The sequence below is a fragment of the Heterodontus francisci genome, chromosome 6 (assembly GCF_036365525.1).
Source record: "Heterodontus francisci isolate sHetFra1 chromosome 6, sHetFra1.hap1, whole genome shotgun sequence".
NCBI lineage: Eukaryota > Metazoa > Chordata > Chondrichthyes > Heterodontiformes > Heterodontidae > Heterodontus > Heterodontus francisci.
Genome location: NC_090376.1, coordinates 34146187 through 34168756, shown reverse-complemented (window position 1 = coordinate 34168756; position 22570 = coordinate 34146187). Strand labels below are relative to the sequence as shown.

Below are 22570 nucleotides of genomic sequence, written 5' to 3'. Positions count from 1 at the left end.
CTGCTAAGGCAGGAAATAGCTAAGGCTCTGACCATTATTTTCCAATTCTTTCTGGCTACAACTGTGGTGCCGGAGGACTAGAGGACTTAAAATGTTGTACCATTGTTTAAAAAGGGAGGAAGGGATAACCTGAGTAATTACAGGCCAGTCAGTGTAAAGTTGATGGTGGGAAAATGATTGGAAAAAATTCTGAGACAGTACGAATCATCATTTAGAGAGGCACAGATTAATCAAGGACAGTCAGCATGGATTTGTCAAGGGAAGGTCATGCCTGACGAACTTGATTGAATTTTTTGAGGAAGTAATAAGGATGGTCAATGAGGGTTGTGGATTTGATGTAGTCTACATGGATTAAAAGCTGATTGGGATCCATGGTTAAGTGGCAAGTTGGATCCAAAATTGGCTCAGTGCAGGAAGCAATGGATTGCGGTCGACAGTTGTTTTTCTGACTGGAAGACTAACTACAGTGGGATTCGTAGGGCTCAGTACTAGATTCCCTGTTTTTCAGTGTATATAATCATTGATTTAGACTTAAATTAAGGAACATGATTAAGAAGTTTGCAAATGATAGGAAAATTGGGTGCGTGGTTGATCGTGAGGATGGAAGCAGTAGACTGCAGGAAGATATCAATGGACTGGTCGGGTGGACAGAAAAGTGGCAAATGTAATTCAGTCTGGAGAAGGGGCGGCACAGTGGCGCAGTGGTTAGCACCGCAGCCTCACAGCTCCAGCGACCCGGGTTCAATTCTGGGTACTGCCTGTGTGGAGTTTGCAAGTTCTCCCTGTGTCTGCGTGGGTTTCCTCTGGGTGCTCCAGTTTCCTCCCACATGCCAAAGACTTGCAGGTTGATAGGTTAATTGGCCATTATAAATTGTCCCTAGTATAGGTAGGTGGTAGGGAAATATAGGGACAGGTGGGGATGTGGTAGGAATATGGGATTAGTGTAGGATTAGTATAAATGGGTGGTTGATGGTCGGCACAGACTCGTTGGGCCGAAGGGCCTGTTTCAGTGCTGTATCTCTAAAAAAAAAGTGTGAGGTAATGCATTTGGGAGGGCAAAGAAGCCAAGGGAATACACAATAAATGGTAGGATTTGGAGAAATGTGTAGAGGAACAGAGTGAATTTGGAGTGTATGTCTACAGATCCCTAATGGTAGCAGGACAGGTAGATAAAGTGGTCAAGAAGACATACATTTTCCTTTATTGGCCAAGAGCTAGAGTATAAAAACAGGGAGATTACACTAGAACTGTATAAAACACTATTTAGACCACAGCTAGAGTACTGTGTACAGTTCTGGCTGGTCGCATTACAGGAAGGATGTGATCACACTAGAGAGGGTACAGAAGAGATTCTGGAATGGAGAATTTTATTAATGAGGGAAGATTGGATCTGCTGGATTTATTTTCTTTGGAACAGAGGAAGCTAAGGGAGATTTAACTGAGCTGTATAAAATATAGATAGGGTGGATAGGAAGGAACTATTTCTGTTAGCAGGCAGCATAGATTTAAAGTAATTGATAGCAGGATTAGAGGGGAGTTGAGGAGAGCTTTTTCACCCAGAGGGTGGTAGGGGTCTGGAACTCACTGCCTAAAAGGGTAGTAGAGGCAGAAACGCTCATCGAATTTAAAACACACCTGGATATGCACTTGAGGTGCTGTAACCTACAGAACTACGGACCAAGAGGTGGAAAGTGGGATTAGACTGGATAGCTCTTTTTTCAGCTGGCATGAACATGCTGGGCTGAATGGCCTCTTTCTCTGCTGCAAATCTTTCTATGTTTCTATTTTGTGTTTTTGTCAGTTTCAATTCTATTTGCATCTTTTATCAATTTCAACTCGACTCTTGACTGCCCTCTTACTGTTATGCTGCTATTATATTTAGCCTCTGCAGCTATGCCTTTTCTATATCATTCTCTTCACTGCTGTGTTCATCATCTTAACTTGTTTCTGCCTTGATCTCTTTCCTCTGTAGGATCTGTGGAGATAACTTTCCTCTTTATCTTGATTTGGTTAATTGATTTTAGGTTTGCTTCATTACCTTGCTAAATTTTGAAATGTATTAATCCTGCATATCTAATATTATACTTTCAAAAGCAAAATATTGCAAATAATGGAAATCGGAAATAAAAACAGAAAATGCTGGAAATACTCAGCACGTCAGGAAACATACCAGCGCTTCTGATATGTCTTCCTCTTTCCAACCATGGTTGATAGAGCCCTCGACTGTGTCTGTCCCATTTAATGCACTTCTGCTCTCACCCCTTCCCCTCCCCCCAGAGCCACGATAGGGTTCCCCTAGTGCTTACCTTCCACCCCACCAAACTACATATTCAACAGATCATCCTCTGCCATTTCCGCCACATCCAGCATGATGCCATCACCAAATACATCTTCCCCTCCCGTCCCTTTCAACATTCCAAACAGACCTTCCCTCCATGATACCCTGGTCCACATCTCAATCGCCCCCAACACCCCCGCCCTTTCCTACGGCACCTTTCCATGCAAATGCAGAAGATGCAATACCTGCCCTTTTACCTCACCTGTCCTCACCATCCAAGCCTCCAAACACTCCTTCCAAGTGAAACAGCAATTTATGTGTGCTTCTTTCAATTTACTATACTACATTCGCTGCTCACAATGTGATCTGCTGTATAATGGGGAGACCAAACAGATTGGGTGACCGCTTTGCGGAACACCTCTGTTCGGACCGCAAGCATGACCCTGAGCTTCTGGTCGCCAGTCATTTTAATTCTCCACCTTGCTCTCATGCTGACCTCTCTGTCCTTGGCCTCCTGCAGTGTTCCAATGAAGCTCAATGCAAGCTCGAGGAACAGCACCTCATCTTTTAATTAGGCTATTTACAGCCTTCCAGACTCACTGAGTTTAACAATTTCAGACCGTAATAACTGTCCCCATTTTGATTCCTTTTCTTGCATGTTTTGGTTTTACTCTTGCTTTACCTTTCAGATGACAGCTGTTCATCATTCTGCCATTCACACCTCCTCTAAACATATCTTTTGTATTTTACTTGTCCCATTACCACTCCCTTTGGCTCTGCACTGCCCACTTTTTGTCATTTAATGTCTCCCATCTTCTGACCTATACACACATTCCCTTTTGTTGTTTTTCCATCCTGCCCCATTTTACCTGCTTAAAACCTATTACATTTCTAACTTTTTCCAGTTCTAATGAAAGGTTATGGACCTGAAACTTTATTTCTATTTCTCTTTCGACAGATGCTGTCTGACCTGTTGAGTATTTCCAGCATTTTCTGTTTTTATTATACTTTCAAAGATGTTCACTTTCCTCCAGTGAATTATCCCCACCTCGATGGCGCCAGCTTTCCCTGGACAGGAAAGTGAAGGCGTGTGTGTGCCGTCCGTCGCACGGAATGGTATTTAAATGTGTTCCTTTCCTTTATTTAAATATTAAAAGTTGGGTCCCGTTGCTGAGTGATGGGGGGGTGCCGGGGGAGGGCCACCATGGAGCCTCGCCGCTGCCAGGAAGATCAAATAGACATGAATTGCATTTTTCTTCCCTGGTTCTAAAACATTTGTGTTACCCCAATTTCTATTTGGTTGATTGAAATAACTTTCCTGTCCTCACCTACTCTTTCTATTCTTCATAGAACAATTTGTCCTCCTTCTTATGCTGACCTGGGATCTGTAGAATACTTCTTGGATTTTTTTCACTTTTTAGATGTCTCCCCATAGTAGGTCAATCTGTAGCTTCCCACCATCCCCGAACAGGATCAAGTTTGTTTACTTTCCGGGTGTCTCTTACATGCAGGCTACACTACCTCCTCTTATGTCACCTCTGTCTTTTCTGAACAACCAATACCTCAGAATGTTGCATTCACATCCATCTTTAGTATCTAGCCACACTTCTGGAATGTTGTAGTTTTCTATTGCAGCAACAGCTTCCAGCTTGTGGGGTCAATTTTGATTGTCTTTGCCTGATGTTAACAGGGTGATACTGGCATCAAAATGGGGTCAGCTCTATTTTAAAAGGGGCCCTCCACCATGTGTCCAAGGTACCCACTTATTTCAGGCAATAGGCCTCTTCTAATATGTATATTGGTATGTCCTACGACATAAATATAACCCAGATTTTCATTATAGGTCAGAACTGGTTGGAACTTGCACAGTGCCAGGGATAATGCAACCAAAGAGGTTAAGTGTTGATTTATTTTTGTGGTCCCTGCCCCTGCAATCTGATTTGCTGTCATCCTGGGATGGGCACGCTCCGTGATCTTGACATCTTTTCCTCTGGTGGCCAAACTGGGCCAATTTCCACACTGAACCAATTTTGTGGCCTTAACCCTGCAAACTGCACTGGAACATCTGTTTGACACCTCATATGTTGTCTGCCAGACTTAATTGAGGCTGATGCCTTAAAATCATGTAAGCCTCTTGGTCACCTGAATTGGCAGCCGATCATTCCGCCGGTTAGTCACCCAAAAGTCAGAACAGATCCCTTCAGTCCTAATGCTTCTAGTATTTATGTATGTCTTGGCAACTTTCAAGATCCCCCTTATCCACCTATTTCTGGTCTCCAGCTCCACATATGGTTCTCTGGGTAGTTATGTCCAAACCAAGCTTTTGAATACTTTGTCCACTATGGTAAGTTTTATCAGGGATCCTGTTTGCTCCCTGCCCATGCCCACCACACCCCACCCTCCTCATAATCTATGCAGTTTAAAAGATTTTCAATTACTCCCTTACTGTTATTTGCAGGTTTCTCTTCCCATTTGCTTTAGGTACAGACTCTCTCTATTGTACCTGTCCTTTAGTTTTGGAAAGTATTTCCAGTTATATGTGACAGGGCAATTTCATGGTCACAAAGTCCTAAATAAATCATAGATGAGGATAAAAATCATAATTTCGAACTGCCTCTAGTGAGCAAATGCAAGATAATGGCCTGGATTTTGGAGTACTAATGACGGTAAAACTGACAACAACTTCTGGAGACAGGTGCAGTAAAACATGGAAAGCCAGAAGTTGCGGTCAAGTGATTCTATGCTTCTCCACACAGTGAGCATTTGAAGTCACCCCAGAATACAATTAATTCGAAATCACCGAATTGATGGGAACTTGACCTCTTATGCTATTAAGCTTGCTATAAAAACCTTAGAGAAAGTTGCACCTTGTTGAATATGGTGCAACTCAGTTTTTAACTGTGTACAAAGTTGATAATTACTGCTGAACAACCTCACTAGCTCTGAAAAGCTAATTTTATATTTGTGAAATGTTAAATTTCTCCATTATGTTAAAAAAAAACACATATTTTTAAAACATTCATTTTTAAACAAAAGTTTGCTTATGATATTTCAGCTTCTACTTTAAACCTCTGTATATATCCCTATATTTATTTCATTCTCTGTAAAATTATATTAATAAGTGAAGAATAATTAGTGCTTTTAACATCCTGGTTTGCTACCTATTAGAATACTTCAATGTGATTGGCTGTTTAACCTGCTTCACACCATCACTGTTGCTGGATACCTGGAGAGCCCCTTGACTTGGTGCCAGATTCAAACTAACGTCAGGAGAGGGAAAATTCAAACTACAGAAATTGCTAGATCTTTGTGGGTAGCTTTATTCGACGCCAGCAGCGTGCACCGTCGCTTCGCTGCTGATGGAAAAATCCAGCTCATTGTATCACCATGCTAATATCCTGGGGATTGTAGGGATTTTTTTATACTAGAAATCTAAAAACATAAATTAATGTAAAAATATATTTTAAGTGTGTCTTGTAAAGAGAATTCTTTCTTGTCAGCATAAAGATTTCATCAATACCTCCACCCAAGGAACTAGCCATAAAATACTTGTGACTTTGTTGCTCACCCTCCCTCTAATGATATTGATTGTTACATATCATTTATTTAAGCAGTATTTATTAGGAATAATTCAAAATGTTATGTAATACATGTATTGGCTCAAATGTTTTGACATTCTAATTTTAAGTTAAAAGAAACTTACCTTAAACTGAATGTACTTGATTATTTTTGTAAGAATTCTGTACAAATAGTCATTTCCCACAGGAAGATCTGTTGAAATGGATTAAAAATTTAACGACATGACCTTAATGTATATAAACATTCAATATTGTGACACTTTAATAATCAGTTACATTAATAATTAAGACCCAAGCAGCATTCATAATTGGTTATTAAAACACAATGGTGAATTATGTCAAACAATACTGTCCAGCCATGTAACCCTTACCAAAGTTTGCATGTGCCACAGTAAAGTACTAAAAAACTTGATAAGCTCATCCAGCTGCTAGTCGCTATTTTGTGTTGTGCAGAGCCATACAGAGCAGGAGGCTGTCAGGTTCAATCTTGGGGCTGAGGTAGCTCAGGTGACAGTAGGGATCTACAATTAGCCTTTGCAGCCTTTGACTGAAGCAGGGAAAATATCAGCCATGCTTCCTTTTCCTGATTGTTAATCAACATCCTATTAGTGTGCATGTGTAGCTGTCGGGGTTGAGCGAGAATATGATTCCCCCTTTTGATTGAGTAGAATATCAACATTCACTGTTCAGGCTCACTAGACAAAAATGGCCCTTTGTATTTTGGTAATAAATCGTGGATTAATCCATATTAATTCAGAAAGAAGCTGGATTGTGGTGAGATCCATGTGGTGGTGGCATGAGCTCATCTCACACAAAGTGGAACATAAACAGGCTGAACAATTGTCCAGATAGCTTAAGTACATAAGACTCTTTGTCCAGAGAAAGGGAACAGGAAACAAATTCTTGCATTCATACCATTATGAAATCTGCATTATGAAAAATTCCATCATTGAAATATCTCAAACCCTTCACACATTTTGGAGAGAGTAGTACCTGTTATCATGTTGGCAAAAAACATATTTTAACAGATTGAAACTTGCAAAAATATATTTGTTGAATAGGAACAGCCAGAAATGGCATACTGGATTTGTGTCCATAGCAGTCAAACAGTTTGTGAAACCTCACCCATGTTAAGGCAACCGAAAATTTCCTCTGGGGTTCTCCGAATCAGCTGCTGGTGTTTTATTCAATATATTTTATGAGGATTCATTTTTGGAAGATTGAAGAAATGTTAACTTTTGGGGCTTTCAAAGGGGATCATGTAAAGGCCACTTGACTTTTTTAAAAGGGGCACTGAGAGGTCTTGTGAGGAAAATAAGCCTTTCCGGGAAACCACCTGATTTCTAGCTCAATAAACAACAGAGAACTTTGGATACCTGGAGAAGTTGTTTACAAAGAAGTGACAGGTCAAGACTGATGTAGGTCAAAAGGCTGACCTCCTCTTGTCGGTTTCACTTTTGAATTGTTTTGAGTTAGGGTTGAATATATAAAAAGGGAGAGAACTTCCAAGGAGAGGAGAGAACTTCCAAGGAGAGAAGAGAATTCCCAAGGAAGGAGAGAAGACCAACACGCAGCTCACTTTCCAGCAACTCTCCAAAAGACCCTGAGAAGTCCACTGTGTCAACTCATCTTGTCTTCTGTCTTTGAAGAAAAGCCTGCTAAATTAATCTCAATGCCCCCTGAAAAGAACTGTTCTAAAAGCTCCCAGTGACTCACCTATGTGTACTTGGAGGCCAGACTGTATACCAGTTTTGGAACACAACATATCTCATCAGCTGTTTCTTCAAGAATGAGCATGTATTCAGCCCAAATGTTTTTGTTGTCTGTAATAGAGCTCTGAAAACAAAAATCCCTTTTTTCTGGTTAACTGGTGTATGTGCGTATGTGTGTGTGTATGTGTGAGGCACTAAGGTAAAAAGGGAACATTTATATTTTGATCGTGTGTTTATGCTTTGCTTCATTGCTGATTAAGACTTGTTTTTATAATAAACTGCTAAGTTTGTTGTTTATTAAAGAAACCTGGTTGGTGTGTTTTATTCTGGGATAAAAATAGAGTCTACGGTTGGCCATATCAGTAAGTGGGAAAACAACAAACAAAGAACAGTGCAGCACAGGAACAGGCCATTCGGCCCTCCAAGCCTGCGTCGATCTTGATGCCTGCCTAAACTAAAGCCTTCTGCACTTCCGGGGACCGTATCCCTCCATTCCCATCCTATTTATGTATTTGTCAAGATGCCTCTTAAACGTCGCTATCGTACCTACTTCCACCACCTCTCCCGGCAGCAAGTTCCAGGCACTCACCACCCTCTGTGTAAAGAACTTGCCTCGCACATCCCCTCTAAACTTTGCCCCTTTCACCTTAAACCTATGTCCCCTAGTAACTGACTCTTCCACCCTGGGAAAAAGCTTCTGACTATCCACTCTGTCCATGCCGCTCATAACTTTGTAAACGTCTATCATGTCACCCCTCCATCTCCGTCGTTCCAGTGAAAACAATCCGAGTTTATCCAACCTCTCCTCATAGCTAATGCCCTCCAGCCCAGGCAACATCCTGGTAAACCTCTTCTGTACCCTCTCCAAAGCCACCACGTCCTTCTGGTAGTGTGGCGACCAGAATTGCACGCAATATTCTAAGTGTGGCCTAACTAAAGTTCTGTACAGCTGCATGACTTGCCAATTTTTATACTCTATGCTCCAACCAATGAAGGCAAGCATGCCGTATGCCTTCTTGACTACCTTATCCACCTGCGTTGCCACTTTCAGTGACCTGTGGACCTGTACGCCCAGATCTCTCTGCCTGTCAATACTCCTAAGGGTTCTGCCATTTACTGTACACTTCCCACTTGCATTAGACCTTCCAAAATGCATTACCTCACATTTGTCCGGATTAAACTCCATCTGCCATTTCTCCGCCCAAGTCTCCAACCGATCTATATCCTGCTGTATCCTCTGACAATCCTCATCACTATCCGCAACTCCACCAACCTTTGTGTCATCCGCAAACTTACTAATCAGACCAGCTACATTTTCCTCCAAATCATTTATATATACTACAAACAGCAAAGGTCCCAGCACTGATCCCTACGGAACACCACTAGTCACATCCCTCCATTCAGAAAAGCACCCTTCCACTGCTACCCTCTGTCTTCTATGACTGAGCCAGTTCTGTATCCATCTTGCCAGCTCACCTCTGATCGCATGTGACTTCACCTTTTGTACCAGTCTGCCATGAGGGACCTTGTCAAAGGCTTTACTGAAGTCCATATAGATAACTTCCACTGCCCTTCCTTCATCAATCATCTTTGTCACTTCCTCAAAAAACTCAATCAAATTAGCGAGACACGACCTCCCCTTCACAAAACCATGCTGCCTCTCGCTAATAAGTTTGTTTGTTTCCAAATGGGAGTAAATCCTGTCCCGAAGAATCCTATCTAATAATTTCCCTACCACTGACGTAAGGCTCACCGGCCTATAATTTCCTGGATTATCCTTGCTACCCTTCTTAAACAAAGGAACAACATTGGCTATTCTCCAGTCCTCTGGGACCTCACCTGTAGCCAATGAGGATGCAAAGATTTCTGTCAAGGCCCCAGCAATTTCTTCCCTTGCCTCCCTCAATATTCTGGGGTAGATCCCATCAGGCCCTGGGGACTTATCTACCTTAATGCTTTGCAATACACCCAACACCTCCTCCTTTTCGATAATGAGATGACTGAGACTATCTACATTCCCTTCCCTAGGCTTATCATCTACCAAGTCCTTCTCTTTGGTGAATACTGATGCAAAGTACTCATTTAGTACCTCACCCAGTTCCTCTGGCTCCTAGATTCACATAGATCCCCTTCTCTGTCCTTGAGTGGGCCAACCTTTTCCCTAGTTACCCTCTTGCTCTTTATATAAGTATAAAAAGCCTTGGGATTTTCCTTAATTCTATTTGCCAATGACTTTTCATGACCCCTTTTAGCCCTCCTGACTCCTTGCTTAAGTTCCTTTCTACTGTCTTTATATTCCTCAAGGGATTTGTCCGTTTAAAAAACATTTAAATATATGTTGTGACCTGTGGAGAAGTGGAACTAGAACAAACAGTGCACTCCTCCCACCTCAGTAGCACAGGTGATCAGAAAGAAAATCACAGATAAAGCATGTAAAGTGGATTTGTGGCAATCTACCACCAAGGTTACTGCGGCTGATTGGGAATTTCCTCAGGAGTTCTTCTGATGCAGTTCCACGACTGTTCTGAAACACACATGAACAGATGGACAAACAGCAGAGAGATTCAAAGGATCCATTTCGCAATGATTCCTTTCAGGTTTCACTGATTGCAAAATTGGAAGTGGTGCTATCAATCATTATTGAGAAAACAGAAAGCTTACCTTTTGGAAAGAGTAAGGAATTAACCACATGAATAACACCATTGTTTGCCATGAGATCAGATTCCTTGGACTTCACGTTATTTACTAACATTGTGTTGTTCACCTGAAAGCAAAGAGGATTGATGACTTGAGTGCACTCTCTGCCTATAATCAATAATCTGTTTTCTTTACAATAGATGACCCATGTACTTTTAATTTGTGAATGATGATCTTTCTTGGTTTCATTTTTAAAGTTAAGTAAGTTTCCTCTAATGGTTCAGTGATTTTACCCATTGAGTAGCCTACAAACCACAAAGGTCTCAGGTTTAATCCTCAGTCTGTGCTGATCCCCGCCAGGATAGCAGTTGAGTGCTGCATGTGTTTACAGAACCTCCGAACCATGGAGGACAAATAGCCCAGAGTTCTCACTCAGTAATCCCTGTCAACAAATACTGGTAAACAAAGAGGGGGAAAGTGGGGGGCGTTTGGCTGCAAATTCCCACCTTTCCTTTCTCACCAAGTTATAAAGAATGTTGGCGTTCATTGTCGAGGCTCACACGTGAATAATGGCCACTTAAGTGAAATACTGAGTGTTCCACATTGATGGAATTGTTGTACAGTAAATAGTCAATGCTTTCAGCTTGTTATTAACTTGCTGAAGGACATGAAACAGTTCACTATGTGGTGACTCAAAAAAGGTTAGATGTTCCATGTGTTAAGGACATATGCTCGGTCAAGGTGTATATTATCATTTATTCCAGTAAAAAACTTGCCCATGTTTCCTTGCTAAAATTTCCCCATCATGATAGAATTCAGGTAAGTTTTTGGTCAGCTAATTACTTTTACAATAGATCCAGATGCCTAGAATTGGAATATTTAAGTGTTAATTTGGGGTAATAACATCTTTTCCCAATGTATAACAAGGATTGGAACATGCATGTTGTGAAATATGTCAGCTTTAAGTAAACTGGATTGAAAGGTATATCTAGTCAAGGGACAGAGGTGAAACTTACCAATTTGATCATAACTCTACTGCCCTGGTATGATTTCAGTATATTGGTGACTCCATATTCAACACCACCTCCGACATAAACGCCTTTGAGGAGGTGGTACAGGAGGATGTGCCTGAGAGTATTTTTATCACCTGTAAAATAAATAGCAATTTTCAGGTTGATCTTCTCTTCACATAAATTTCTGATAATTTCCTCATTCGAAGCAGGAAAGCCCATAAACATGAGATCATTCAAAACTCTGCTGCCCATGTCCTACTTGCACCAAGTTCTCATCACCCATTCTCCCTTTGCTCACTGAACTATATTGGCTCTCAGTTAGGCAAGGGCTCAATTAAAAAAAAATGTCATCCTTGTTTTCAAATCCGCTATGGCCTGGCCCCTTCCTATCTCTGTAATCTCCTCCAGCCGTACAACCCTCCAAGATACCTGCACTACTCCAATTCTGGCCTCTTGAGTATCCCCAATTTTAATCAGTCTATCATTGACTGCTGTATCTTCAGCTGCCAAGGTCCTAATCTCTGGAATCCCCTCTCTAAATCTTCCTACCTCTCTCCCCACCTACTTCTTTGACCAAGCTTATGGTTATTTGCCCAAATAGTTCCTTACACGGCTTATTATCAAATTGTGTTTGATAAGGCTCCTATATGTGCATTGGAACATTATATTACTTTAAAGGTGCTATATAAATAGAAGTTATTGTAGTTGTTGCCCAGACTCTGTTGATCTTGCCAGTTAAAAGACAATGGCCTGGATTTTGTGGTCAGTGGCTAATGAATGGTGCTAGCTGTTCATCACACTTACACTTGCCCACAAACTTTATAAGGACTGTTCCCTGGAAGTTGTGCAATTAGGAATCCACTTCAGTATGACGCTCTCGACTCAGGATCTGGGATCTCGATGAACAGGGCAAGCAACTGCCTGTCCCCTTAAACAATCAGATTGAAGAATTCATAATGAGCTGTGCAGAGTCTAAATCAGGAAGTGTTAGTTAGAATATGTAATTCAACGCCAATGGCTGGAATTTTTCTGTCCACTGACTGAAAAGTCGGTGGTGAACCCACCTCTGCCTTGCTTGGGGATCCAGACCACATTTTGTGGCCCCCAAGCACATATTTGGTCTGAGGTGGGACTTCCACCTCATTGAGGCAGGAAGTCCTGCTGAATGGAGCTGCCGGCCAATCAGAGGGCCGGCAGCTTTTAGTCCCAGCAGTGCCACTGAGAGCGGTGGCCAGTGCTGGGACGGCAAACCAGCCATCAGAAAGAAGATGTCAGCGAGCCCCGGAACAACAGTAAGTTTTAGGGCCTTCGCCGGGGGTAATCAGTCGGGCCCTGGCGAGGCAAGGGTAGTTGATTGGGAGGATGGGGGGAGGGTGTGTTGGGTGTTGGGGGTAGTTGGGGTAGTGGGGGCAGCCCTCAATTGGGCACAGGGTGCCTGATCATGATCGTGCCTCCCCCCCGGCCATCAGAAAGCTGGCTGCTTTTGTCAGGCAGCTGCTCTCTGGCCTGGGCCTCTGACCGGCCACAGGTAAAATCCCTGTGGCGGCGGGCAGAGGCTCTTAAGTGGCCGTTAAGTGACCACTTAAGGGCCTTGATAGGCCTGGGGCGGGCAGACCGTTTTTCGCTGCCACTGCTCTGCGTAAAGTGGCAGCGGAGTTAGGAGCAGGTTGGGAAGGGCACCCCAAGCTTCCCGCTCCATTTTATGCCCCCGCCACCACCATCTTGCTCTTTGGGCAGGGTGTAAAATTCAGGCCAATGTTACACAGAAAGTGAAGTAAAGAGAAAAAGAAAGATGGGATTAAAAAAGAGATAAAAGAAAGAAAAGCCCATTTAAAAAAAAAATTCCAACAATAATTAAACTCTGAAGGAACGTGACTCCTCACTTGTAAAAGTTAGTTTTCCGTGCCAGAGGGGATGTTCGGTAATAAATATGTCTCACCACACCGTTCAAAATGCACTTGCACTAGAATGGACTAGACCTAAACGTTTTCTGGAGAGTTTAGTGGCCATCTAGTGGGTAAATACAGTAACTTCACACATTCCACATATTTCAATGCCAAGTCTTTGGGCGAGATACCAGTAGAGCGAAGCTTCTGGAAGAGCAGGGCAACTTCAACAGCAACTTCCTGATTTCTGCTTGTAACTGTGCAGTCACTGGAGGGGAGCAGAGGCAATCCCAGGAAGTGAGGGCGGGGGTAACTGAGTGGGTGGGGGAGATGGGAGCAATAGGTGCCCATTTTGAGACCAGCTTGAAAATGGCCAGTGACTGGAAAATGTTATTTCACAATTTTTATCCATCTCCACCTTTTAATCAGTGCGAAAGGGGAATTGGTCAAACAAAAATTGTCCTTAATTTTTCTCCATTCTTGAAATAAAAAGCACTCCTCTGTGACTTTAAACTGCCAGTGTATTTAAATTATTATTTTTAGAGAAATATATGAAACCACAAGAACTTATATTAAGCAGCTCCTTATCATGTTCTCAAGAGGTTCTGAAGCACTTTACAGACAGTATTTCTGCAATGCAGTGACTATTGTTATGTAGGCAAATGCAAAAGTCAGTTTCCACGCAGAGAACAAATGAATCTATAGGGGAACAATAGCATAGTGGTGATGTAACTAGACTAGTAATCCAGAGGACTTTAAATTCAATTAATTGATAAAGATGGAATAAAATGCTAGTCTTGTTAATAATAATTGTGAAACTACTTGTTTGTTGTAAAAGCCCATTTGGTTCACTAATGCTCTTCAGGGGAAGAAATCTGCTGTCCTTACCTGGTCTCGCCTACAGGTGACTTCAGTGGCACAGCAATGTGGTTAATGTGGTTGACTCTGAAATGGCCTAGCAAGCCATTTAGTTCAAGGGCAATTAGGGGATGGGCAATAAATGCTGGCGTTGCCAGTGACACATCCCAAGAACAAATGAATCGGCAAATAATGTGTTTTTGGTTGAGGAAGGAATGTCCAGTACATCAGATGAATGAAGAAGTAATCTGACTTTGGTCAAGGAATGAATTCTGGCCAGCAGGCTGCCCTACTTTGTTTCCAAATAGTATTACAGGATCTTTTATGTGCACTCAAGACTCGAGAATGTAGATAGAGTCTCATTTTCACATCTCTCTGACCATGTCGCTCTCCTTCAGCACTGCACTTAGGTTACTGCCGACATTACATACTTAAATCTGTACTGAAGCTTGAACCCACAGTATTTTAACACAGACCATAAGCGCCATCAACTAAACCAAGGTAACATTTTAGTAATATACAGGAAGTTAACTATATCTATGGGAATAAATATCAATATGCCTCTGCACTTTAACAGAGCCATAAAAATAAAAGAAAATGGGGAGGAAATTCCTTTGTGCCCCGAACAGTATGCAATTCCAGAGGCATGCAGTGACAGATAGACCCAAGGACCAAAATAAAGAATGATCAAAACAGATCAGGCAAGCTCCAGCAGCCAATTAATTCATTCCACATAATGTCCCAGAGTTAAGTCTGAGGGGAGTAATCGGGAGCAGGGGTAGGGGAGGGGGGATGGGGAAGGGCAAGCAGGTAGTGGCCCATATTTGTTTTATGGAGCCATGAAGAGCACGCCTGCTTCTTCGGGCTACACAAAAAGTAACATTTGTTTAAATTTTTAACACCTTTGTTTGAATAGCCTCCAATTGTCCCTTCAAAGGACCACTGGTCAAGATGCTCAAGACCGGTGCATTGCAGATTCCAATTAGAGTAAACAAACTTAGGAGTCTAGGTCTGGCTTGAGGGCTGGCACCTCATTCCAATATTGAAATTAGGCCTGTGCTCATTTCAGGTTACCATCTAGGCCACCTAAAAAAAGGTCCCGACTAAATTAACAGTGGCCTGAACTCTCAGGACAGCACCTCAGCATTACTCAATTAGTTATTGTGGCAACGATTCTAGGCCCATAAAATAGGTGCAACGGTGTTAAATTTAGAACCCAATGTTTTTTTTAAAATCTGAAACCTTTCAATTGGATTCTTAAATCTTTGATTTCTTACTTGTCATCTCCTTTAGCTCGTCTGATGAAAGGCTTTCAAACACATCATTTGTTGGAACAAATAAAGTCCAGTCTCCACCTTCAGTAAGCAGTTCAGTCAAACCTGCAGATTCTGCCAGAGTCAGGAATATGCTGATAAGAAAAATAATCAGAATTTTAGTGCAAGTTCATTGACAGGAGAAAAATGAGGAAGATATAAATGGGAAAAGGGTATTCATCCTATTTAGCTCACTCTAATATGAAGATCCATGATGATGACCCTAACAGAACAGTCTCATATCTCTTCTGCATTCACAAGAATTCTGTATTCTTTTATTCCCTGCTGAATTACCCCAGTCAGAATTTACTAAAGTGGAAATCTATTCAGTAAGTTGACGAGAGTGTGTGCAGTCGCATAGTTCAAGTTTCCCTTCCCTTGTAATGCCAGCTGAGGTATTTCTTCTGGTTCTATGTAGGAGTGCTTCACAGGGCCCCACAAAATTCACCTGAGCTACTGTCTCCCTGGACTCCCCCATTCCGTGATCATCAACCCCAACCCTTGCTGCCAACTGGCAGACTCCAGCCCAGCCGATATTACACCAACCCAAATCCAGCAGGCTTTTTTTATTCATTCAAGGGATATGGGCATCACTGATAAAGCCAATATTTATTGCCCATCCCCAATTGTCCTTGAGAAGGTGGTAGTGAGCTGCCATCTTAACAGCTTGTTAGGCCATCTCAGAGGGCCAGAAACGGGCAAGCCCTGCTAGTCAGCCAGCCAGAAGTTAAAATCTACCACTGTGCGCGTGAACATTGTGTGCGTTTTTCTGCTTTGTTCATTTGTACAAATGTTAGTGCAACATCCGAAGCAATTGGTTCCCATGAAATAATGAAGTGACAAAGGACTTTCTCAAACCCTGGAACAACTGGAACAACTTAATTCTTACCTAAAGCGAGGATCATCTCTCAGAATTTGCAGCATTGACTTCTCTGCAGGGATGATAACCTTTCTGATCGTGTGAATTACACCGTTTCTACCCTCCTTGCTGCCTCTGACCATGCAGGAATTCTCAATGCAAACAGCCTGCCAGAAAGCAAATATAAACTAATTTCATTACCCTGACAATGTTAACATGGTCTTATTGCAAAAAAAAGTTATTTATTCTTCAGTACCTTAGAAGGAATTGTTTTTTTTTTATCAGGGAAGACTTAACATTTTCCTTGGTTTATTATTACTAACAGAGTAAAAGCTATTTCAATGTGCTCTGAGACTTTGCTACTTGATTTATATTTAAGTAAATTTGTTGAAATAGCAGTAATGTTTGGCAGTTTCATCAGTAGTGTTACAATATGTATCTCTCGTGAACCTTTTACAGGCCATTGCTCTGCAACAAATGCAAAGGCGCCACATATCTGATGGGCTGAAAACAGCATTATTCTCAAAAGCTTTATTTCAATTTTATTAATTGAAAACATTATTACCCTAAATTGGAGCACACACATTTCATTTTTAAATCAAAAGGATTGTGAACGTGCCAAGATCCCTACTTGAATCATTTTAAGCATCGGAAACTAGTCTGACTCTGCAAAGTATATGACTGGGGAATAAAGGTTGTAATTAACCTCACTTCAATACTGCTCTGAGTCGTACAATTCAATCAGCTCCCAGTAATTATTAACGATTTTCATGAAGTAAAAAATGACCTTGCCAAAAATGTTTCCTTCGTACCAACAGAACTAAATTCATAAAAGTTCCATGGGCGTCCAGGAAAGTGTTTCTGGCTCATGAATTATGAGTCTTTGAATATATTTAGAGCCCTTAAGCCTCTTAATGTCACCATTTTTAAAAAAAGTTACAACTGTAAAGTACTTTTTTTTAGATCCGTAGAGTCATAGAATCATTTATGGCACAGAAGGAGTCCATTCGGCCCTTCAAGTCCATGCTAGCTCTCCACGGAACTATCCATCAGTCCCACTCCCCTGCTCGATCTCAATAGACCTGCAAGTTTATTTCTCTCAAGTGGCTATCCAACTTCCTCTTGAAGTCATTGATTGTCTCTGCTTCCACCACCCTCCTGGGCAGCGAGTTCCAGGTCATTACCACCCACTGCGTGACAAAGTGCTTCCTAATGTTCCCTCTGCATCTCTAGCTCAAAACTTTCAATCTGTGCCCCCTAGTTCTTGTACCATTAGCTAATGGGAGCAGTTTTTCCTTGTCTAACTTAAATAAGCCTCTTATAATCTTGTACACTTCTATTAAAGCTCCCCTCAATCTCCTTTGTTCTATAGAGAACAAACCCAGCTTTTCCAACCTAACCTTGTAACTAAAATCTCCCATCCCTGGAACCATACTAGTAAATCTCCTCTGTACTCTCTCAAGGACCTTCACATCTTTCCTGAAGTACAGTGACCAGGCCAGGACACAATACTCCAGTTGGGGCCTAACCAGAGCTTTATAAAGGTTCAGTGTAACTTTCCTGCTTTTGTACTCAATGCGCCTATTTATGAAGCCCAAGATCCCATATGCTTTACTAACCACTCTCTCAATATGTCCTGCCACCTTCAAAGATCTATGCACATGCACCCCCAGGTCCTTCTGTTCCTGTACACTCTTTAGAACTGTATGTATTTCCTCTTCCTATTCCTTCTGCCAAAATGCTTCACCTCATACTTGTAAGTATTAAATTCCATCTGCCACCTCTCTGCCCATTCTGCTAGCCTATCTATGTCCTGTTGCGGGTGGTTCATATCATCCTCACTGTTTGTCACACCTCCAAATCTAGTATTATCAGCAAATTTTGAGATTCTACTCTGTATTCCAAGATCCAAGTCATTCATATATAGTAAAAAAAAAGAGGTCCCAGCACTGACCTTTGGGGAACACTACGGTCTGCCATCTTCCTGTCTGAAAAATAACCATTTACTACGACTCGCTGTTTTCTGTCTTCAGCCAAATTTTTATCCAGTTGTACACTGATCATCCTAGTCCATGAGCTTCAATTTTGTCAACCAGCCTTTTATGTCGTACCTTATCAAACACTTTCTTAAAATCCATATAAACAACACCAACCGCATTCTCTTCATCAAGATTCTCTGTTACTTCATCAAAAAATTCAATTAGATTAGTCAAGCATCATCTGCCTTTTAAAAATCCATGCTGGCTGTCATTAATTAACTCAAACCTCACTAAGTGTCTGCTGATATTTTCACTGATAATTGTTTCTAAAATCATACCAACCACTGATGTTAAACTCCTGTAGTTGCTAAGACTGTCCTTACACCCTTTCTTGAATAAGGATGTCATATATGCCACTCTCTAATCCCTCCTCCATATCCAAGAAAGATTGGAATATTATGGAATACAGTTTTCATAATTAAATAATACTATTCAATGGATTCTGATTCATTGCTATTTTTATTGTGATTTGTTTCTGGAGGCTTTTTTGATATGGCATTTAAAGAATAAACCTGTCACTTGGTCAATGGAATGGTTTTACTAAATCTCTTAACAGTCACTGTAACCATAACTAGAATTACTCACATCCAACCATTTTAAGACATTACTGTCAACTCCTTTTCTTTGTTTCCTCCCTTCTACCCAGTTTTTAATCCAATTTTCTACCCTTCCACTAAATTTCATTCCCCTTAATCTTCTCCAAAACTCAAAGAACTTCTGAAAGTCCATGTACACCATACCTACTGCATTTCCTCCCTCCGCCATATCTGCTGTCCCCTCAAAAACTTGATCAAACTTGTTAATCATGATCTTCCTTTCAGAATTTTGCACTGGTTGCTTCAAATTATTTTCTCTACATCTGAATATTTAAAAATTTCAGGGTTGCATTTTCACGGGTGTTTCCTCAATTGTCTACCGTAACTGTGATGGAAAGTTGGTGGAAACCTTGGAGAAATTACATCTTCTTCTCTGTTGAGAGGTCTCAGAAGGTACATTCATATTTGAGGCATACACTTTTCATCAGAATACAGATCTGTGTGTGGCATGGCTTTGACCCAATATTTATTATGCATTCCCAGCATTTTCTACTGAAGTTTTAGACTTCATGAATCAGCAGAAAGTTATTTTTTTTAAAAATCCCTTCATTTCACCCCATTTTCTTGCCTTTTACTTTTTGCAGGCATTGCCCAGACCCTTTCTAGACCATAGCTATTTGCATATTCTTTTATTCTCTTTTCATTTTCTCAATGAGAAAATTATGGGATTAATGTAGGATTAGTATAAATGGGTCGGAACAGACTCGGTGGGCCGAAGGGCCTGTTTCGGTGCTGTATCGCTCTATGACTCTATTTTACAATTTCCTGTATTTCTCTTAAGCAGATTTTTAGAGAACTTACCTATTTTTCTTCTATCCTGCCGTTTTCAGTTCTTAAAAATGGTTATTGTACCTGGATAATAGCCTGTCTTTTCTGTTATAGATGCTGATGAACCTGCTGTGCATTTTTAGCATTTTCCAATTTTTAGAAATTATACCTAAAATGGCACCTTGATGATCTAAAACAGTATATTCTTTCACCAGTTCATTTTTTCCCCTCCCAACAGCCTTCTATTGTTTGTAACTAGTTCCCAACATCTGGCAACTTATTTGAGCAATATGGGGATGGGGACTTTTGAGGAGGGAAACAGGAGCCGGGTCTGTTTCCTGGTCCTGAACCCTCTTTAACTGGCATGGAGACAGGTTCCCTGTCTAATTAAGGGTGGCCAAGGGGCTCGAAGCTGGAGGGCCAATCAGAGGTCTTCCAGCTTGACAGGAGCAGCAGGCTGTGGTAAAGAGTAAGTAACTGAGAGGGTGCTTCAACATGAAGGTACCTTCTCAGCCATATTTTTAAAAATTTAAATAAAAAATACAGAAAGCAGCCAGGCCACCACTGTGAGGAGGGGGGGTGGGGAATTCCTCTACAGGACAGCCTTTGGCTGTACCCTCACCCAGGCAGGCAGGGAGGGCCTGTGGGCCTGTCTGGAGGGCTGGCATTCCATCCTGCAGCTATGTGCACACGTCCAGGCAGTTGATCTGCACCCCGCTCCCCCGGTCCTGTTGGGAACTGAGGGCCGACTGGAAAATCTCAGTCAGCTTTCTTAAGTTACCTTGAACAAGGTTCTTAATGAGCCTAATTGGCTGCCAACCTCGTGGGGGTGGGCAATCCTGCCGCTCCCAAAGCAGCCTTGGTCAAAATGACTGATGCTGGGAACGGCCTCGGGAAACTTTTCAGGCCCTGTCTGCCTCTATTTCTGGCCTCGGCGGCGCCCAAAAATCCTGCCCATGGAGTTACAAAACTTCAAAAATTCCAAATTCAGTATTACTTCAAAATTGCCCTTCCATCATTTTATATTTTAAAAATATTGCATAAAAACACAAGAAATAAAAGTGAAATTTAAACGAGAAGGTTTTTTTTAAATTTGACGGTCTTGGGAGCTTTGCTTGCTGGGTATGCGTGTTGGGAAATCATAATGGAAAATCCTGGCAACTACACCTCAGACCGGTATCCTCGCAGATGAGGGATCTACCCCAGGAGCACACACCTGGAGACTCCGTCCTTGTGTACTTACAGTGCGGTAGATAAAAACTCTGAGGAAATTTCCTCCCAATGTCTCCAGCTTTTGCCCATTGTACAATTCATTGAGGACCACTTTCAGCTTCAGAATATGGTTTTGCAGGATTAGTTTCAGTAATCGCTGATCAAGTGCCATAACGTTCTCTGTCAAATAGAAAAGGAAAAGATACATTTACAACTGAATAGTCTGATTGGCCATGAGGAAATCTATATTGAAGGAGAGGACATCGCATGTATACACTTATAAATCAAATTGTTACAATGGTATACTCCTTTCATCCTTATTCCTGTTTATTCAAATATGCTTACCTAAATAACAATTACTTCTAACAATATCTAAGAATTTGGTTACCAGGCATTTCATGTGAGTGAACTACGTTAATGTAAGTATGTATAGTCATCAACCCAGGACTCTTAGTGATGTTATCGTCTAACTTGATTCCCTTAAACTGTCAGATTCCAACTGTTCAGATCAATCACTATCACCATTTAAAAAATTGAACAAGTCATTAAAAAACAGGAAAAGAAACTAAAGGCTATCAACTAGTTAAAGAGGATTCTTTTTAATGGTTTGATTTTTAAAAGCTGCACTGATGATGAATACTCCTCCTTCTTCAATTAATCTTGCATGGACCATGCAGGTTAACCAAAGAAAAAATAGGTTTATGATGGAAGCAGATGACAATGCAGATAGTGCACACACAGATGCTTGGAATCAATCAGTATGTCTGTTTTAGTGGAATTTTAACATATCGACCCAACATTCTTCACCATTCTGTCCCCGGGCATTAATCAAGCACAGTACAGCCAAAGTATAGTACACCTAACCTGGCCCAAAGCCACCTGAATTTATGGCTTTAGGGTATTAATAAAGCCTGACTTACCCCAACAGCCATCCTTTCACTGGCACCTCCTGTAACTAGAATGAGGGGCAGAAAGTGGAAGAAGAAGCCTGTAAATACACTAATGACTGCTGGTCATGAAGCCTTCATGAAGGTAGGTTTACCAGGCTGATTCCTGGGATGGCAGGACTGACGTATGAGGAGAGATTGAGTTGGTTAGGATTATATTCGCTGGAGTTCAGAAGAGTGAGGGAGGGGATCTCATAGAAATCTATAAAATTCTAACAGGACTTGACAGGATAGATGTGGGAAGGATGTCCCCGATGGTGGGGGACTCCAGAACCAGAGGTCATAGTCTAAGGATATGCGGTAAACCTACCAGGACTGAGATGAGGAGAAATTTCTTCACCCAGAGAGTGGTGAGCCTGTGGAATTCGCTACCACAGAAAGCAGTTGAGGCCAAAACATTGTATGTTTTCAAGAAGGAGTTAGATATAGCTCTTGGGGCGAAAGGGATCAAAGGATATGGGGGGAAAGCGGGAACATGTTACTGAGTTGGATGATCAGCCATGATCATAATGAATGGCGGAGCTGGCTCGAAGGGCTGAATGGCCTACTCCTGCTCCTATTTTCTATGTTTGTATTTGCTTGCCCAAACAGCATCTAAAAGACCTCCAGCTCCAAATATCCAATGGGTCCATTTTATGGGACCCCAATTTACATTGTATAATGAGGTTTGCCACGAGCTAAGAAAAACTAACAAAAAGGAATCATTTTGAGCATAGATCCACTGAGATAATATCAACAGGCAACAGAATACACAAATTGTGACAGAAGCTTTGTGCAGTCTCACTGCATGTTACCATTAATTAATAGAGGCTGCCACCTAGCAGTTCTATACTAACTCCAAATTAAATAGTCATGAGATTGGTTACTGTCCATT

At 41.5% G+C, this 22570-nt stretch overlaps 1 protein-coding gene across 4 annotated transcripts in view; it reads right to left on the bottom strand.

The window, feature by feature from the left end:
- LOC137371237 (periostin-like) overlaps positions 1 to 22570 on the bottom strand; it is a 100707-nt gene that overhangs the window by 24630 nt on the left and 53507 nt on the right. For all 4 annotated transcript variants that reach the window (XM_068033451.1, XM_068033452.1, XM_068033454.1 and 1 more), the window contains exons 10-15: positions 20781 to 20929; positions 16165 to 16301; positions 15240 to 15370; positions 11222 to 11352; positions 10230 to 10332; positions 5982 to 6049 (exon numbers count right to left, since the gene is read on the bottom strand). In XM_068033451.1, the coding sequence (XP_067889552.1) occupies positions 5982 to 6049; positions 10230 to 10332; positions 11222 to 11352; positions 15240 to 15370; positions 16165 to 16301; positions 20781 to 20929 (719 nt within the window). The remainder of the gene's footprint in view (positions 1 to 5981; positions 6050 to 10229; positions 10333 to 11221; positions 11353 to 15239; positions 15371 to 16164; positions 16302 to 20780; positions 20930 to 22570) is intronic.